The 20622-nt window shown below is 38.3% G+C and overlaps 1 protein-coding gene across 5 annotated transcripts in view; it reads left to right on the forward strand.

Annotated features, from left to right (window-relative positions):
- The window catches only part of cadm4 (cell adhesion molecule 4), a 330325-nt gene that overhangs the window by 263455 nt on the left and 46248 nt on the right, over positions 1-20622 (forward strand). For all 5 annotated transcript variants that reach the window (XM_072459938.1, XM_072459939.1, XM_072459942.1 and 2 more), the window contains exon 3: positions 14820-15107. In XM_072459938.1, the coding sequence (XP_072316039.1) occupies positions 14820-15107 (288 nt within the window). The remainder of the gene's footprint in view (positions 1-14819; positions 15108-20622) is intronic.

Consider the following 20622-nt stretch of genomic DNA (forward strand, 5'->3'; position numbering starts at 1 on the left):
ATATATATATATATATATATATATATATATATATATATATATATATATATATATATATATATATATATATATATATATATATATATTGTGCAGTTTTTATTCATTTGACTTTTTGTTATCTTATGGAATGCTTTTGTTTTGTATTGTTCTCGTAATGAAATGTTTTTTATGTTGCTGACTTTTAGTGCTAAATGTTTTATCACATGCAGCACTTTGAAACTGGAAACTTTCTTGTTTATAAAATGTGTTAGATTGCATTGGAATACACTATTCATTTTCTACCGCTTGTTCCCTTTCGGGGTCGCGGGTGACTGGAGCCTATCCCAGTGACTTTGGGCCTTAGGCGGGGTACACCCTGGACAGACAACCATTCACTCTCACATACATTCACTAGAGCCAATTTAGAGTTGCCAATTTTGCCTAACACATGCATGTGTTTGGATGGTGGGAGAAGCCGGAGAACCCGGAGAGAACTCACGGTAACACGGGGAGAACATGCAGACTCCACCCAGAGAGAATGTATCCATATCTCCGTGGAAACATGTAGCCAAGTTGCAGGTCCCATCTGTGGAGCGGTGACCCAGTTCCAAAACTGTTTTATATTTTTTGAGAAATAAAAACACCAGCAATTAAAATGCCATACTGTGAAACATTCCAAGCAAAGTAATAACATACCAATGGAGAAAAGCAGGTGGCAGCACTATACTTGAATTGTGCATAATACACCTTACCTTATATACACCTTAAGTATTTAGGGAGCATTAAGAGATACATTAAAGAGATATTTTGCAACAAAAATATTTTATTTTATTGGGCTTTTTATTTTCACTTGTTTATGAATTATATACCCTTATTTTTCTTTTTGTTCTTTATCAACCTAACTAATACCGTGCTATTAGCGGCAGAGGTGGCAAAAGTACTAAAGTTCACTACTCAAGTAAAAGTACAATTGCTTGTCTACAGCTGAACCTCCTTTACTTGAATAAAACAAATACTACGTTACTTGCCACCTCTGGTTACCCATCACATAGTTGACCAGTTCAAATAGACACAAACCTTTATTGGCCTTTTGGCTCTTTCAGATACTGAGGAAAACAAATACTAGTTTGGCAAAGACGAATCCTCTCCTAATCTTCTGCGACTAAATACTTCCATGTGATGTCAAGTATGTTTTGGAACAAAGCCAAAGTCATAGCAGGAGTAATGGGGGAGAACGCTGTTGTTGCTCTTGTCAGAGTGCAACAAAGTGATTAAAAAAGCATTAGAGGAGCATACGTAAATACTTGATTATTCATAAAGCGTATGATAGAGATACACAAAATCAGTGCTTTAAAGTTCTTCATGCAAGTGGTTGAGACAGTGGAATAGACTAAATCAGGGACACAATTGAACAGTTTCCCCCTAAGAGCTCAAAACCCTTAGCCCCACTGCATGATGTCATCAAGTCACATTCACCATATTCTGATTACATTTATTTCACTACACTGCCAATCAACATTAACGCTAGCAGTTACTGTTTTTAGCCTCATTTGCTTAAACCCTCGCCTTGTCAGCACTATTGTCATATCTAATTGTTCTCAGTCAGATCCATTGTTTTATGTCATATTCTTCTCTCTTAGTAGTAGTAGCAGTTTGTTCATATACGCCCAGTTCCATTTAAAAGCAGCCATGGGTGACTCACATCCCAACCACTTTACCATTCTCCCATCGCCAAAGTCCTCACTTTGCATTTCAAGCGATTTCACATTAAAAAGTCAGATAACTGCTGAGTTAATTTAGGAGACGGTTCTACTCTTTGCCCCAGCAGAGTGACCGCCGGAACAATGCTGAGCGCTTAGTTCCCCGATTCTCTCCTCCTAATCCACTCTTAACCCCGGTGATGAGATCAGAGTTATTACTGCAGCTCATTAGAAAAGGCCTTGGCAATCACATGTTTTTTAATGCCAGCTTTGTGGAAACTCATATGTTGTAACCAATATTATAATGAAGTTTCAATAGAGGCCCGAGGCAACGCAAAGGCAACCCGTTCTTTTCTTAGTATTAATTAGGGCCTTTGTGTTGTTGCTGTCGGGAAGTCTCTGAGCAAGAAATTATTGGTCAAGGTTGTTTGCAAATGTATTGTTTTTAGACGTGGAGGACTTAATTGTCAGTTTCACGTCACCCAATTCATGAATTGTGTATGCTGGGTTGAGGGCATGAATTCAAAAGAGGGATTAAAAAGTGACTAGATTATACTGGCTGTTCTGTAAAAAAATATTCTATACAATTAGTCAGTCAAGGACCATTCACTTTGAAGAGCACTCACACATTTATACAGCAATGGGGAAACGGCAGGTAAAGTGTGTTGTTCAAGGACACAACGGCAGTGTTTTTTTCCAGCAGTGGGTATTGAACCGCAAACTTTGGAATTAGTGAGAAAAGGTCTCAGCTACTTCATGTGCTGCAGGGATAGTTTCTGATAACGGAGACTAGCTGCTAGTACATTATTGCTCATTATATTACAATGATTTAAAAACAAGAAGATAAATAGTGTTACAGTGCTCACTAATTGAGAATGTCAGGGAAAGTCTGAACAATTACATTAATTTAGCCGAGCTGTTACATTTAATTTCAGCTATCTAGTTACTTAGTGATTGCGGTTCTTGTAGCACCCTGTCGACCACAAAACAAACATGAAATAAGCAATAACACAAAATGGATCTGGATAAAAATGTCAATAAAACATCAAAACAAATTCAGCATATGTGAACACGCACTTACACACACAATATTTAATAAAATCATGCAAAGCAAGAGTTCTGGCATTGTGTTTAATTTTTAATTAGAGCTTTGAATTCATTAAAATACATGAGATTTTCTTTATTAAATAGTCTCTTTGTCTTGTTTCACAAATAAGGAGCAAATAACCGAAACCTGTTTTCCAACTGTGATGCGAACGAGATTTCAAATGATGAATACTTGACCTGATGACTTGTATTTAATCCTGTTTACGAGGTTGTCTTCTCTGCTCCTTCTCTGAGCCTCACAAAACACTCAAATACCCGAGAATTGTGACATCATAGGTAGAGATACTGTGGTCTCCTGAGTCCATCACCAGACTTGCTATTTCTGTTGTTTTTCGAGCTAGCTTTTGTTTATTTTATCATGGTGACTAAATCCTGACGTGGAAACACCAGACTTATTCATGAGTTCAAAGTGATGTGACACACTCGGTGCTACTGCCATCGAGAGGACATAAGATGCACTCTCACTGTGGCCTCTTTCAACTAAAAGTCTCCAAAAACAATGATTCCTCTTCTGTAACACCCTAAAGACGCCGTTTATTAAAGGCGCAATGGACGAATTTTCGGCGATTTGAGAACGCAGGCGGAAGTGCGCATGCGCACTCCCCCGTGCGGACTGATACAACACACACGTGCGTTTGTTTACTAGCGCGACAGATCGCATCACATCTCTCGTCTCCCGTAGATTTCCGTCTACTTATGAGTCAGCTCCCCGTCTTCATTTTGCCCCGTACACTGAGGGAACTATATTATGATAGATCAATGCGCTTAGACACGCGGAAACGTGGGGACGAGCCACACACATCCCCGGTAGGTGCGTTTTATGATTGATACGTGGCAGGACTAATCAGCTGTCCACGCCATGAGGAAATAAGACTCAGATTTGGGCCAAAAAAATCGTCCATTCAACCTTTTACATAAATTGATTATTATGACTCGTGGACTTACAGAAATCTCTCCAAACTGAGTGCTGAGCTATTTGTTTCAGGTAGTTAGCAGCTGGCTAATGCTAGTTTATGCATTACTGAGTGGCTATGCTAATAAACGTTAGCCTACTTGCACCCTAATTTCCAACTGTTCAGGTGTTATGTGTCACTCTGAGCTTGTGGATTGGCTTCTAAAGTTTGTTGTGGCAAGTTGTCTCTGCTTTTCTGTGTCAGCGACTTTCCTCTGTAGATAAACACATAACTTCTGTCTAACCTAACCCACTGTCATTTTCAATTTCAAGCGCTGTTTTTATGACTATCTAACAGCGGAGAGGCAACAGAATGCTGTGACGTCTTCAACATGGCAGCGACAACAAATAAGTCACGTGACTGAAACCCATGGATTAACAGTAATGCAAACTTCACAACATTATTTTAATTTTAAATAGAGGTATAAGAGCATGTTTAAAGACTAATGACAATTAAAGCCGCGGTAGCGGCAATGATGGCTCTCGCCTTCCCGCGCGACCGCCTTCCCGCCTGTCCATGTTTTCTGCTGCGTTTTGCGGCATACCAAACGAAGCTCAGTAATTCACCGTTGATGATTGCGTAGTTTGCGATTCAAATAGTAGTTTGTCCTGACAAATTGCAAGATTGTGCTGAACGCAGACCTGAGCAGGGAGAAAGCGAGAGAGCCTCGGTGACCCGTGAGTGACTTTTCATTGATGTTCAGAGGGTCAAAAATACCCGAGTTGTGGCAGAAAGAATAAAGCCTAAAGAATAAAGTCTAAAGAATAATAATTCTAATGTGGCACGAGAGGAAATGTCCCATCAAAATAAAAGAGGAAGAGGAAGTGAAGGCATTCATTGCGCCCCTGCTGGCCAATTGTAAAAATACACAATATCTGCAATGCACTTTTTTCATGGAGTCTTGAAGAGAATATAATCCATGAGTTTCAAACAAATCAGACAATGTTGAGTTTTTCACACAATAGGTAGGGGGCGCTACAGAGTAAATTTGTTACATGAGTATTTATTTCCAATCAGACCATAAAAACACATTAGTGAGTGAAATATGAGCTCCGCAGATCAATTCCAATAGGTGTGACTTGTCCTTGAAAAAACAGGAAATTAAGCCTTTTTTGAGGGCGTGTTACGCGGAGACCGTAATGAATATCAACATTCTTTTGAATATCTATTAAATTTCAATGTCTTTAGATGCAAAAGGTGTTGTTTTGAGCTCGATTGGACAAAAAACCTAGGACAAGTACGATTTTGCAAAAATAAAGTCAAGCGTGGCGGTGCCACTTTGATTCGACATGGCTGACTTCCTGTTTATCATAGAGCGATGCTGCCAGGTGCGTTTTACTCGTCACAGGTCAGAGGTCAAAGGTAGCTCTATCACTGTCCCAAGTCTCATGTGCCTAGGCCAAAGATTAAGAGTTTCAGTTTTTTTTTTTTTTGAAGTAGTCGCCACTCTTGCGACGGGCGTTCTCACAACCTCCATTTTATTGGAGTTCGGGCCAAGCCGATCGCGTCTATGTCCCCATGTGTGACCTATGACCCCATGTGTGACATTCATCAATGTTAGGGGATCAAAAATGCCAGAGTTGTGGCAAAGTTTTACCATGCAAAACAATAATAAGAAACCTGGCAAGAACAATGTCTCGATCCATTCCGATCCATTCCATTCGGGAAGGCTCGAGCCAATTACACTGCATAATAAGATTCCTTTAGTGTAAATCACAGAGTCATTTTGTCCAAACAATATGCCTTGTGGATCAATAAAGGCTATATTTATTAGTTAGTCCAATATAGCATCTGAATCTAAAAATAAGCTAAAACAACAGTGTCCCATCTAAAAAAAACAATAAAAATAAAGCAATATACTTAATCAGGCTCATTTTTCTTAGCAGTAAGTAATTTGTACCACTGACTATGACCCAAGTGCCACTTATACTCAACAAGATTGTGATTATGCAAAACGGTGACTAGGGCTAATAAACTTAATCATTGAGCTCTACCCTAATATTTAAAACTGGGACGTGGCCAAGAGTGCAGCTTGTCTGCTGGTTCATTTAGAGTTTAGACTGCTTATTTTTCTATGGGAAAAATAGCCTTGAACAACAGCAAAATATCAGGCAAAAACATAATATTAATAATAATAATAATAATAGTTATTATTATTTTTATTATAATTATTATAAATGTTTTGCCCATTTACAAATGTGTTATTTTTCTCTGTACGTGTTTTAACTCTAAATGTGTGCCTCAATCACCGCCTGGAGCACATGTAATCATATTGATTCACAAGTCAAGACTTCTTCACTGCACTTAACAACAGCCTGTGTGCATTTTCTATTCTCTTCTATGGATTTTCCAAATGGCGCATGAAAGATTAGGCCAAAAAAAACTACACAAACAAAAGCTTTTGCATTCTCTGATTCAATACTGCTCTCACTTCTGCACTTGTTAGTTGCCACCTTCACAAAGCAGGCTCTAATTGGCTGTATAGGTCGTGGCGTTTTAACTCCGCTGGTTTCCCGGTTTCGATCGGAGGAGAGCGAGTGGTAAGTTCTATTAAGTATTTAAACAAGGCCGGCCGTGTGTGCTCTCCCGTGAGACGTGGACTTGCACCTTAGTGGAAGTGCAATGAGGCCTAACCAGGAGGAGCAAGGCAACAGCCAGAATCAAAAGTGAAATGAGCTTATCAGTTTTATTCCACTATTCCCAATGTTAGGTTTTTGTTGTTAGTTGTTAGTTTAAAAAAAATCGGTCTATTATTAGATACCAAGATATCAATATTTAATTGCTGACAACATCAAAAAGTAATGTATCTCTTGAAAAATTTGTTTTAATATTTTACAGTTTATCTGCACATTTAATTACATTGTTCAATCAGTTTAAGCAGCGGTGGAGGACAAAAAATATAACCTCTCTACTCCAATAGAAAATGAAGGTGGAGTTTCAAAATAGATTATTTTATACTGGTCTTTGCATCTGATCTTATCGCTTTACTTGGCAAAGTATTATCGGATGAGATGAAAAAAAAAATTGGTATTGCCCATCACTAGTCATTTTAGGCTAATAAAGCCTGGAACACACGACAGGATGGTTTGCCCGATTTAGGCCCTGACTTGTTTTACCCAGACTTTGGGGAGGCACCTGATTCTAACCTGCTCACGCCAGATTGATATGTGCATCACTCTGAATTGAGTTCTACACAATATATATCTGGACAGGCTCTCGCTGAAGCAGTCAGGAAAAGGCCTAACGTCATGACTAATAGTTGAATCTGATTGGTCAAAGCGTCACAACAAGAACAACTTAAAAAATCACTTAAAAAAAACTGAGGTTAAATCCAGTCAGAGAAACGCACAGACTTCTTCCCCGTCCTCAAATATGTAAAGCGCTTCTATGTGCATGTTTAAAAAAAAAAAAAAAAAATCCATAAATCAGCTAAAATAGGCCAAAGTACATATGTCGGTGTCACCATGTTTGTTTTGGCTTGTCCACCCAAACTTCAATGCTGCGCTGTGATTGGTCAGCCAAACAGCGCAAGCCTGCCCAGATAGATTCTCAGAGTTTGTGAAACAAATATCAGGAGAATTCATCTGAGTGTGTGTGTTGTGTCACGGTATCACACAGTGACACAGACATCAGTGATATTGGAACCATAAAACATCAGACCTACTACAGCTGATAAAGCAGAGCGTCAGAGCCAGAGTGCAGCGCATACATTCTGTGTTCAATTTAAACTAAATCAAATGTTAAATCACATTTGGTCAGCTGGGGTACCTGACTTTTATTTTTTATTTGTTTTTTTGGCAAATGAGAGCATTTAGTATTTTCCAGAGTTTCTTGTGAAAGCAGCACTTTGTGACAAAAACAACAACACTGCTGCATGCTGTCTGTGCTGTCTGCCTCTCATAATAAAGCATTTTATGTCCTGAGCCAAAAGCAGGACTCTGATTGGGTGGGACGGGCTGCATAAGTTTCACGTTGCTATCTAAAAAAAGTAGTTTTAAGTAGTTTTAAAGCTGAGCTTGTTCCTAATTATTTCATGTGGATAATAACAATGTGCCAAAGGGTTTGTGAGAGCTACAGATTAGTTTGACCGATTTATACCTTCTTTTGGTTTAGGTATGAGAAAACTATGTACCCCAGCTTTAATAAAAAATAGCTAATAAACAGGGAATACAATCTTTCTGATTTCAGGGAATTGAAAGATTTATAGTGTGGTGTTGTTAAATGTACCAGGACCCAGTGGCATATAATGTATGTGGTCTATGGTGGCTTCTGACAGCTGCTGGCAAACACAATCGCACAGAAAATACATCGCCCTAAAGTAGTTAGAAACTGAAAAAAAAGAAACAATTCTTGCTGTCCTGGGGCCTTTTTGTAAACTTGGAATCCTTCATGTGATTCAACATTTGTGTCTCACTTTGCACATTTCATATTTGGACGTTTTGAGCATGTTGCGTTACACTTATTGCGCTAACACTTTTTGATGTCTACAGCGTTTATTTGCGGTTGTTTTTGTGGCTCTCCAATTCAAGTGCATTTGACGTGTTTGTCAAGGTGAAGACGCTTACCTGAAGCTTGTGTGAAAGCCCCATCTGCCATTGCAATACCTTACATCCTGAGTCCTTTTTATGCACAGTCACTCCCCTCATAACTGCTGTAAACGCCTTGAATTAGATTTCCTGTGTTGCAGGCCGACGAGCAGGCGGGGGCGTGCTTTATGAGATGGCCGGGACAGATAGCTGTAATGGAGCGGTCAGACTTATTCAAATAGATTTTTCTCTCCCCATCAGTGCTGCATCTGTCTCTCCCTCGGCTCTACCTCGGCATGCAAATGAGCCAGAACAATAAAGGTGAACAGAAGTCTGACATTTAGTGCGGAGGGAAAAAAAAAAAAAAGATTTACCTACCTGATGGGAATAGCTGTAGCAATGCTCTCCTCGGCAGCAGACGGATTGGGAATTTCTGGCCCGCGATTAGTGAGGTGTACTTCCAGGAACTACAGAGTCTGCAGCTCAGGGACCGCGCATATTCTCTTGTGGGTTTATGTCTCTTTCCATATTATTCTTCCCCACCTGCTACATTACATAGTCAGTGGCTCTGTCGGAAACTTCTCCCTGTTGTAACTTAATTCACTATGGAATTTGACACTGTTCTACAAATTTAACTGAATACCTCGTAGAAAGCGCTACAATAAGCTTATATAACTTTTTTATCTACAACAATGAGGACTTTTTTGGAAAGACTTGTCAAACCCTAGAACATCCAAGTATTCAGTCGCTTAACAGGCACAAAAATTGCAATTTGAATTCTACACTTCCAGCAATATAGCAGGCTTTATCAACACATATAATTAAGTTACCAATAGTTATGGTGTCACAATTACTAGGTTTCAAACGTGTGTTTGTTGTTCTGTAGCCATGTTGATGCGTTTATGCTACTTTACATATTGGATTCATTTTGTAACACTGTCTAGTTTGTGAATACACCTTCATGACAGGTATTTTAACATGCTAAATAGTAAATTCGGTGTCCATTTAATATGCATTTTATCTAAGCTCATCGGCGTGTTCCTAAGCATTACTGTTCTTTTTTGCAGCACAGTGGCGCAGCAGTTAGTGCTAGGGTCCTTTTTTTGTGTCCTAGGTTCAGGTCCCAGGTGTCTCAGGTAGTCTGTTCTGTGGAGTTTGAATGTTCTCCCCGTGCCTGTGTAGGTTTCCTCTAGATGCTCCAGTTTCTGCTACCACTAAAAACATGCTGGGCTACAATAGACATCCCTCTTGGGCCAGGACTCCGAATCTCACCAAGACTAGCCTAGTTAAATAAGGTCAATAATAAATCATGTATCTACATGAACGCTTGACACATCTAGCCACAAGCACAATGTTTTTGGCATTCGATCCTGAAATTCTGCCATGCTACCAATCATGTTAGCTATGGAACTTGTGGAAGCTGTTTAAAGTGTTGTAGATAAACTCCTATGTTTACAGATCTAAGTGTATCTCTTCAGTTTGAGTTAAATAGTTTACACAGTAAAAAGGTTTATTGCTTTGATGGAACTTTACAATTCAATCTTAAAAATAACTGCAAAAAAAATCTAATTTAGTTAAGTAATGCCAGTGATATGAAATTAGAACATTTACTTCTGTGGACCAAAAGTGAAACTTTCTCTGTGCAGGCGTGTTGTGGTGATTTAGGACTTGGGGTTGAGGGAGACAGCTCATTTCTATCCCAAATCTTCCATCTTGCTTCCCCTCTCATCCCCGGCCGCGCACATAAAGCCAATATCTATACAGCGTGTTGATGAATGATGGCCGGCTGTTACATCAGCGCAGCGCACTTTCCTCAAATCAACCAATGCCAACAAAAAGAGCCCAGAAAAGGATGGAATAAAATTGAGACTTTTGAAAGAATCTTGCCTTCATCAATATTAAACCATTCTCTGAGATATTCATGAGGATCTATGACATTGAGCTGCCATCAAGTGTTATTCATTATTATCAGCATTTTTCTCCCAATTGACTCACCCTTTCTCCGTCATGACAAAAGATAAATTGCTCACCTCTTTTTGTCCTGGGTTTTTGTGTGCCGTCCAGCAGAAGATGCATCCTGTTTTGTCTGTCTTTTTTACATCTAAACTGCAATAGTTTCCCTGTGTTCCGAGGCGGCCTGTAGTGTCCCGGTTTGAAGAGATACACTTCTTCATTTAATAGCTTGAATAAAATATTCGGGTGGTTTAAGTGTGCAAGTTGAATAGCAGCAAACATAAGCATAATAATTAAAAAAAATAATGACAATCCAATTCTTAATTGGAATTTGCTTAAGTGAATCACAAAAGCGTCCACTTTATGCTAAGTTCATTTTGTGAGTTAATTGACTAACTAGTAATGTTCCAATAGTATGCTCTGAATTGTTTGTTTCATATGTTGAAGTACATAATGTGATTAGACTAAGTATAGGCCCATTGACTTGTTTTGATCATTTCTCCAGGCCATATTCCATTTTTTGTTTTTTTTGTATAAATGTATTATAAAAGCAGCTTTTCAAGTGAAAATAAGTCCCATCTCATACATTTTACCACCTAAGGTCAACAGACACTTAATGCAAGTATTTTCTGTCAAAGTATAAGAACTATCGACTCAGAAATTACATTTTCCAAAGGTGAATTATCTTTTCAAACCATTAAAAACGTGAAAACATTCAAAAGTGATTTTTATAATATGGGACATTTTAAAACAAATTATTGAATGTCGTCAACATCAAGAAATAGTCAAAATTGCTCAATCATCATCGGGAAAAAGAACAACACTCCTATCTCAAATTTGAAAACGAGAGAAGCAAGACATCTGTGATGTTGTATCGATGTACTGCCTCCAGCCACTCCACGGAGACTGACTTTGCAAACTCTCTCTGAACTTTTTATATCAAACCTTGCCTTAGATTTAGCAGCACTATCAATTCCGGGCTCTGAAAATCTACTGGGGTACTGTCACCGACGCAATTTCGTTCGAGTTTTACTTTTCTTTTTTTGTTCTCATCGGCAGAACTGTCCACAGAAGTGACATCACAAATGAGACGCTTGTGAAAAGTACGCACTCGCTTCCACTCCCGGATTGTTAGGGAGATAATATAGAACTCATTTGGAGCACACTGTCCCGCAGCAAAAACATTTACACATTGCTGCAGAAAATCCCTTTCAAAAGCTCTTCACAATTTGGAAATGTAGATGTTAACTTTAAGATTTAGAACCAAAGAGCACGTAGAGAACAAGAATATATGCAGTAAATTCTAGCCACTTCTAGCGCAAGTGCTTTGAGTTAGGTTAAAAACGCATGCGAGTCCAAGATGAGAAAGGACATTCTCACTCTGTAAAGTTAATTAGATTGAAACAAAAGCTCCACGGACAAAATTAGACTGACGAAAGCAAAGAAATAATGCACTTTATCAATTGTGCTGCCTCTCATTGCTCACTCACTCACCGCCATAGACATTCATAGATGAGACATGAACGATGCAGTTGCTACGATACAGACAGCGCTCTGCCATAATGGCCCGGTAAATGTGAAGACACAATCAATTGAACCGAATGGCAAATGTTCCAATTGTATGGATGAAATACAATATACCGTAATAAGCAATCTTTGTATAATCATGAGCAAAAAGGGCCGATTTGTGTTTTTTCAATTTTTTTGTTATCATTTTGGCTGTATTAAAGTGATATGTTACGTCGAACATTTTGCATTCTGGTGCCTGTTTTAGTGATACTTTGTAATGCAGTCGGCATGTAGGGTTATTGCGTTTTAGCTGAATATCTTTATAGGCCCACAGACATTCATAGACTCGTAATTCTCTATAACTGTCCTTGCTCAAACTCTCATTAATTGGCTTTTGTGTCCAGCCGATGCTTCTTGGAGATACGTCAACAAGTGTATAAAATGTTTATTTCATGATTCTATGTCATGTATCTGCCCTTCCTCACCAGTGATATGTAAAAGAGAATGTTTTTTCTACTTATTATTTTTTATCTTACGGTATATCTTATTGTCATTTTTATCCCATAGTAGATTTAAATTGTTTCTCTTTTGACTTAGTCATTGTTCATTGTTTTATGTTCCACCGAATCACCAAAACAAGTTCCTATGTTTGTGAATTCTGTTCATTGACAATGGCAATAAACCTTTTCTTATTCTGATTGTGGTCAACATCTCAACTTTAGCTCGGATGCTAGTTTAAGATATAACCATAAATCATCTGAACATGTCTGTTAACTGTTTAAAGTTTACATCTGAGCCCAGAGTACAGGGCAGACTTCTATTGTGGAATTTGCCGTTTAACTGTAAAACTGCAATTTTAAACTACAAACATTCTAGAATGTTGTGATTCACGTGGATGCAACCTATTTGAACAGCCTTTCTATTGGCAGCCAATTTACGGCCAACAATTTGATTTCCAATTATTTGTGTGCGAGTACTTCAATCTATCTTATTCTGCCTATTGAAAATATCTATACGGTTTATTAGCAATACCGTTATCCAAATGACTACCTTTAGGGCTGCACCTATCAATTATTTTAGTACCATTTTTTGCGCACGAAAAGGCGTAACTCTGCATTTTGTCATTTTGCTGCATTAGTTCCGTGTGCTGTTCACTTTAGCCTCTGTGTCTTTGCCCCGTCATTGTGGACTTTCTGTTTCATAATTGCGGTCCTCATGCTGTTTCCATGGATGGATTGGCTGTTTCAAAGCACAACAGAGGAGAGAGCGGAATATTTTAAACTTACAAGTGTGACTAGGAAGAAGAGTTTGTTGTGTGAAAGAGCACAGAGGACCGCAAGTATGAAACAGAAGTCTGCAACGATGGGGCAGTGACACAGAGGCTAAAGTGAACGACACACGGTGCTAATGCTGCAAAATGACCGCAGTCATGAGCTTTCTCTCAACTGAACTCTTCCCAGTCACACTCATGAGTTTAAAATACACCGCTCTTGCCTCTGTTGTGCTTTAGTTGCTGCAGGTCCGAGCGGAACAAGCTCTGTGTGAGACGAGCGTGCCACAGATTCATGTGTTTTTAATGAAATATGTAAATTAAATGAATCATCAAGGCAATAAAATAACAATGGAAGCTTTTGTGTAATCAAATTACTCGATTTACTCAAGTAATCGTTGCAACCCTAATTACTTTACATTTCTGATATGCTCTTGAAATATTTTTCTCTTACTGCGTAATGTTCACAAGCGTCTTGTCAGTGGCTGACAGCATTATACTGACATTTATAAGATTTGCAAAGAGCCTTTTTTATTATGCATGCATTCGCCTCTTGGAAAACAACCAAGCCAATTAGAGAAAAGGGAGCGTTATCTTCCCCAGCCACATACTCCTCCGTAATGAGCGATTGGCAAAGATAAGTCAAATTACTGAAACTCCGGAGATTTCTTTAAGTGTGGATTTTATTTAACTGCGGCATATTGATTAATTCGGATTCACAATGACAACAACGGCGCAGACTAAATAATGAAGTTAAGCTAATGGCGAGTCTGATTAACATTCTCGCCGTGTGCGTGCGGAGAAGTGGCTCGTCATTGAGATGCTGTCAGGGTACAAAGCCACTCCCAGAGGACTTCGACAAACAAGCAAGAGTCGAAATAACGCAGATAAATGGCAGCCAGAAATCAGACGAACAAAAGAGAGCATCGTGTACATCAAGGGATATATAAAGGATGAAGTCATGATGTCATGTTTTTTCTTGTTTTTTCGTCTATTTTCAGGAATAGATATTGTATGGAGTTTGAATTGCGGTACTGATGCACTTAAAGGTAGTCATCAGAACTAGTGGTGGGTCGAACAAGATCGTTTGTTTAAAGTGTGCATGTAGCCAGCTTTCAAAAATAAAAACATCCGCTGCATATACGGTAAAATATCACTGAAGGGGCGGGGCTTATCAGTCAATGGGCCTGTTTCTATTTTTAGGCCGTTTTAGCTCAATGTTGTGATTTACTATGAATAAAATATAAAATGATGATCTACTTATGTTATAGTTCAGTACTAAATTCCTCAAAAAGGCATAAGCATGTCTCCTTTAAGTTTGTAGATTATATTCCTTAGTATTAACTGGTTTATAATGGACATTCAGGAATACCACATTCATAATATGTCATTTGGATTAAAATAAAACAAGTATGTAATAAACTTTCAATACATATCTAGAGGCCTTGGTGGAATAGTGGAGAGTACTATTGTTCGCACCACTTCAAAGAATTACTTGCTTCAATGGGAGAGTGTTCTCAAAGAGCTTTATGCATGCTTTGTTTCACATAAACTTGTAAGATGTCACTGTACAAACAGTGTGTGTGCTCTATGTGTGCTTCAGTATCAATCAACTCGACGGCTGCAATGCTGTTATTTCCACTGACCCAGACGGATTAAATTTGTGTTCTGGTTGTTTGATTTGGTTTCTTCCATTTGTATTTGTTTGTATTTAATGATTGTGTTTGCCTTAAATACATTATTATTAGTATTCCTCATCACTTACATGTCCCCTTTCTTTGTCTCCTTCCCCAAATCCTTCTTCCTCTGTTTCTTTTCCTAGCTCTCAGAGATGAGCGGTACCAGTTGGTGACGTTCACGTCACGGCTACTGCGCATCAGCGTGGCCAATGTTAGCGTGTCGGACGAAGGCGGGTTTTACTGCCAGCTCTACACGGACTCCACACATCACCAGGCGGCCTCGCTGACGGTGCTGGTGCCCCCCGACACGCCCACAGTGGAAGTGAAGCAGGACGGCGTGGAGGGGGGAGAGTCTGAGCTCACCTGCGTGTCACCCAGGAGCAAACCAGCCGCTACGCTCAAATGGATGCGCAACGGACGAGAAATACCAGGTACAGGGAGTTTATGAGAGCTTATGAAGGGGGAGAAATCTTGGATAATGGATAAAGAAAAGGAAACAGTCTGGTCAATATTGCTTGGTAAACTTCCATTTAATTTCAACTGTAGAGAAAAGATTAGAAGTCAAGAAAATGTATAGGGTAAATAAAAACAAACTTAATTTGAATATGTGGCATTTCACCTAGAACCTACACACACCAAACCATCTAAACTTGAACTTAACAAGATGTTGACTGAATGTACAGAAGGATTGGTTTGTTTAAGTTATTTAAGTTTTGAAGCAGAACTAAGCAACTCATAAACATAAAAAAAGAGCCAGGGTTTCTCAGCCGAGTTGTTTTGGGGTCGGTGTCTGCAAATTTTGCAAGGTTGGATTTCCACTCAGGGACAGCAGGGGGCGACGACGGACACCATCACAGGGGCTTACAAAGACGTTTAATATATGAACATAATATAGTATGAAAATTAGACTTAGTTCTTTTTTTTTTAATTAAGTGAAATTAGACATTTTATGGTCATTTTCAGTCAAATTGTTTACTTAAAAATATGCTTTTAAAACATTTGTTTCTTTAATTGATAGAAAAAAGAAAAGTCAAGCAATACCAAAAAAATCTTAACTAACTTACAACTAACAAATTACTATAACTAACCTTTTTGTTGTGTGTCATGTACTTTGACAAGACGGCTTATTTTCACCAGGCCTTGATGTCAAGTAAACAATGTTTTCTGGTTTTGTTGTGCACAATGTCTGGACCATTAGTCAACAAATGATTCACTTTCATTTGCATTTAGTGATACAAACAAGCCCGGTTAAAGGTCATGTACCTTGCTCTCTCTTCTGCTGAACTCTGTCCCGATCTTACACTGGAGAGCCGACCTGATCCAGACAAAGTGAGGTTTCCAGGTGAGAGGTTCTTACAGATCTCCGCGCATAGCCGGCCTAAAGCTGTGAGTAATGACAGGTCTATTATGAGACAAATGAGCAGGTTAATGAGGTAATATGAAGAAGGTGAGTGCATCATGTCTCAAATTGATGGCTGAATGGACTAAGGAAAAATGGGGAGATGATTGATGGGGTGACACAGTGACTGGCAGATGTAAAAACAGGTATGAGATGGAGGAGATTTTTGTGGGAAAACTGTTCTGTTCTGAGTTAAAGCTTCAGCAATCAAGATGGAAAATGCTACAGTTGGATGTGTTTTTCTCATCTCTGCTCTAGTAAATATAGTCACAACACCACGTGCACGTTTCCTGCTGCTAGAGTCATGTAAAGGTGTATTGTGTAGAATGGAATTGTACGTCGATGGATAGACTGTCTTTCCTCCAGTAATCACAGCTTGTGCTTTCCAACCCATCAACTTTCAAGTCTCAATACCCAAAGGTCCCAGTCATCTTGCTCCACCCTCCTCTTCCTCATTTCCACGGTTAAACAGTTCACCTCCATGTCCTCATCTTAACCACAGTTCTCTTGAGATGGATTTGTTTGAGCTTGGTCCGTGTACCTGTCTTTCATTTAATTTTCAATTTACAATTGAAAACAGAAAAGGGGAAGAAATTACCAGTATTTCATTTTTCGTTTTGTCCATTGAAGGAAAAAACTAAAATACAGACATCAGGATCAAATTGAAAAATGGAAAATCAAACCATTATAATTGGTCTTGTGAATCCAAACAAAACTATTTTCATATTTTCTATTTTGTTTTTAAATTGAAAATGCATTAAACGACTCACACAGATTCTAACCTTTTTTTTTTTTTAATTGTGTATTTTTATTCCAAAGATCAAATAGAAAAATCAAAAATCAAATCGTATTTTGGTTTTTCATTTCATGAACAAAAACGAGAAATGGAAAATCAAATCCTTGTTTTTGTTTGCGATTTTTTTATTTAAAATAAAATGACACAGACCTGCTCTTTTGATGAGAACAGATATTTGCCAATCTTTTTTCTGTCTCTGATGGAAATACAGCTCATTCATAGACTCAATGGCATAAAACAAAGCTCTTGCCACCACAGACATTAAACGAGCTTATGTAGAAAAGATAATCAAATATGATATCAGCCATACTGATATTATTGCCCTCTTCTTGATTCCAGAGATGAAAAATAATGCTTTTTATGACATATCCAAAGTAGAAGTGGGTAATATATAAGCATTTTAATTATATTCAGAATGTTATTTTGAAGATATGTAATATTTGAATATTGAGTATATCGTTTAAGTGAAAAGGTGCAAAAAGAGCTGATTAAAAATAAAAGACAGTTTTTTATTTACTATTACTGTATTATTTGATGTTTTATTTTGCACTTATTTTCAAAACAAGTTTGTCAATTTTTTTCACTGGCAATGAAAAAAAAAAAAATTCTAGTTCTGATTCAAAGTCAATGTAATTATTGAATGGCTTATTGATTTTCTAAAGATTTAACACAATTGAGCACATCAAATTTGTATCTTGGCAGAACATACAAATGCATATAATACTGGATTGTTTGGTGACGTTTTTTCCCCCAACTTGTTCAGACTGGACAAGCAGACTGTGCTTTGAAGCATGTATTATAGATTGAAGTAATTCATACGTTTTTAGTATGTTACCTTAAGTTATCCAACTCATTTTGAGTGTGGTTTGTTTATCGTTTATTTTTAGTTTTAGTCAAGATAAAGTCATATAAATCCATTCACCCATTTTCTTCCGCTTTTCCGGGGCCGGGTCGCGGGGGCAGCAGTCTAAAAAGGGACTCCCAGACTTCCACCTCCCCAGACACTTCTTCCAACTCCTCCGGGAGTCAAGTCAATTTTGTTGACGATATCCATAATAGTTTTAGTCAACCAAAAAACATATATTTTATTTAAACTATTATAAATTGTATTGCATTGCTTCATGAACATGAACAAACATTTGAGTGAACTTTGAACTTTGAGTTTGTTTCTGCTCTGGTTTGAGGCTCGGGCCTGAAAAGTGGAGTTTGGACGTAGTCTCCACTTCTAGTCTCTTTTATTCTTTTATGTTTAGTTTGTAATATATCACAAACATATTGCTACTTTAGTTGACAAAATTTTATACTTTTAGTCACAGTTTTGTCTGACAAAACAATTTTTGCAGTGCAATGCGCACTCCCCCGTGCGGACTGATACAACACACACGTGCATTTGTTTATTAGCGCGAAAGATCGCATCGCATCTCTCGTCTCCCGTAGATTTCCGTCTTCTTATGAGACAGCTCGAACTGTCTTTCTCTGTCTTCATTTTGTCCCGTACACTGAGGGGACTATATTATGATAGATCAATGCGCTTAGACACGCTGAAACGTGCTGCTCATGGGGACGAGCCGCACGAGGCTGCAGGTGAGCGGTAGGACTAATCGGCAGTCCACGCCACGAGGAAATAAGACTCAGATTTGGGTCAAAAAATTGTCCATTCAACCTTTAACTAGTTTTAATCAGCAAAAATATGACATTGACAAAAGCTGTGAGAAAACATTTGAATCAACAAAATTAACATTCTTCTCATATTATACCTTGTTTTACTGTGGCAATGGCAAGGTATTTTAGCATATTTTAATCTATTTAATAAAAAACTTTACTTATTTTTCTATTATCATATACTCGTTTACCTTTTCACACCATCACCTTCATCTCAAACTCATCTGCATTTCATATTTGAGCTTGTGACAGTTGCATAAAAGGACCCTGGCTGCACCCGCTCTCTGCTTGAACCAAGTTTTAATTCAACAAAGAAGCCTCGCTCTCACTACTTACCTTGTGATAAATCTTTGAGCCATCTGTCCGTTGCACGGCCTTGATCTATCTCATTTTGAAAAGTCTTTATTTCCCCCACCACTTTCTCACATTCTCACAAAGGGCGACTTCACTCAATAATACATCTTGGACTTTATCTTTCTGACCCTCCGTGTACTTAACCTCAGCAAAGTCCTTTTGGCTTTGCAGTTGTACATTTATGTTAATTGGTCAATATTCCACTTTGAATAATATTGTTATCCTTTAAATTCTTGACTAGAAGGCTCTTGTACAAATGAAAAACAACAAAAATACAGCATTAACTAATTATTGAATAGCAAATGTACTATATATGATTAGGTTAAATCAGTTTATTTTAATCAACTTGTTTTCTAATGAGCCAAACAACATTATTTTTCCATTCTTGGTGATTTCCTGTTTAGATTAACGCTTTTTGCTGTATTCCGCGTGCACATGCCGTAAAAGATATTTGGGGCGTTTTGATCAAATGACTGGTTTTCATCTGCTGCATTTATCAGCAGAGCTCGTGTGTAAACCAGGAGCAGCAGCGCGTGACCTCTGGTGTGACCTCTGGTGTACCCACAATTAGACACACAAATTTCACAAAGTTTTCCATGCCATGTTGATAAATGTACTGCACTGTATTTACTAAGGCTGATATGATACGTATCTCGATATATGGGTCACAATACGATACGTATCCCGATGCTTCTATATTCAGATACAATTCCCTCGTTACGATACGTATTCCGATAAAAAAAATTTAAAAAGGGGCTTAAAAATGTACCAAATGGGTATGTTTTTATAAGAAAATGCATGAAATTTCATGTTAATCCACAAAGCACTTATTTATAAATCCATTCTGCTCTAATAACTTCATACATCCAACTGATCCATATAGAAATATAAGGAACACATTCTAGTAAAGTATTACATGTTTCTTGCCAAGCAATTGGCCTGGTCTGAACATGCTGCAGCAGCATCTTCTGCACAGATCAGCTTCTGGAGCGCAGCACAAACAGCAGATCAAAAGTCCTATTCCACCTCGTTTAAAGCCTATGGGCCACAAACATCTTTAAAAAAATAAAAAATGTAAATCCCCAAAAAATATTCTTATTTTTTCGTATTGATACGGAGTCCGTGACAATTTATCGCTGTATTAATATTTTGAACACAACCCTAGTATTTACAGACCAACACATGCGGTGCAAAAACAGACTAAGTACAGTTTAATTGCTGTACAAGTCCAGCATTAGTACGGATTAATAAGAATGTAACTGCACAAATAAAGGCACAACATACATACTTTCAACACAATTCCATGCAACACAGTTTCTATTAAAATCATCATCGTCTCTTTATTTGAAATCTGTAAAGACAGACTCTCGTCTGCAGCTGGTCCAGAACTCTGCAGCGAGGATCTTAACCCGCACAAATAGAAGGGCCCACATTTCACCCATTCTTAAAGCCCTTCACTGGCTGCCGGTCTCCTACCGGATACAGTTTAAAATTCTTGTTTTAACTTTTAGAGCTTTAAATGGTCAGGTCCCATCGTACATCAGTGATCTGATTAAACCATACGCTCCCTCTCGCTCACTAAGGTCCTTGGACCAGAAACTGTTGCTGGTTCCTCGCACCCGTTTTTGGACCAGAGGAGACAGATCCTTCCAGGCTGTTGCCCCCAGACTCTGAAACGATCTTCCGTTCTCCCTACTGTCACTGGACTCAGTTACTGCTTTTAAGGGTCAGCTTA

This window comes from Eucyclogobius newberryi, unplaced genomic scaffold (genome assembly GCF_026437365.1).
Source record: "Eucyclogobius newberryi isolate DKJ021-1_F unplaced genomic scaffold, fEucNew1.0.hap1 SCAF_3, whole genome shotgun sequence".
Classification (NCBI taxonomy): domain Eukaryota; kingdom Metazoa; phylum Chordata; class Actinopteri; order Gobiiformes; family Gobiidae; genus Eucyclogobius; species Eucyclogobius newberryi.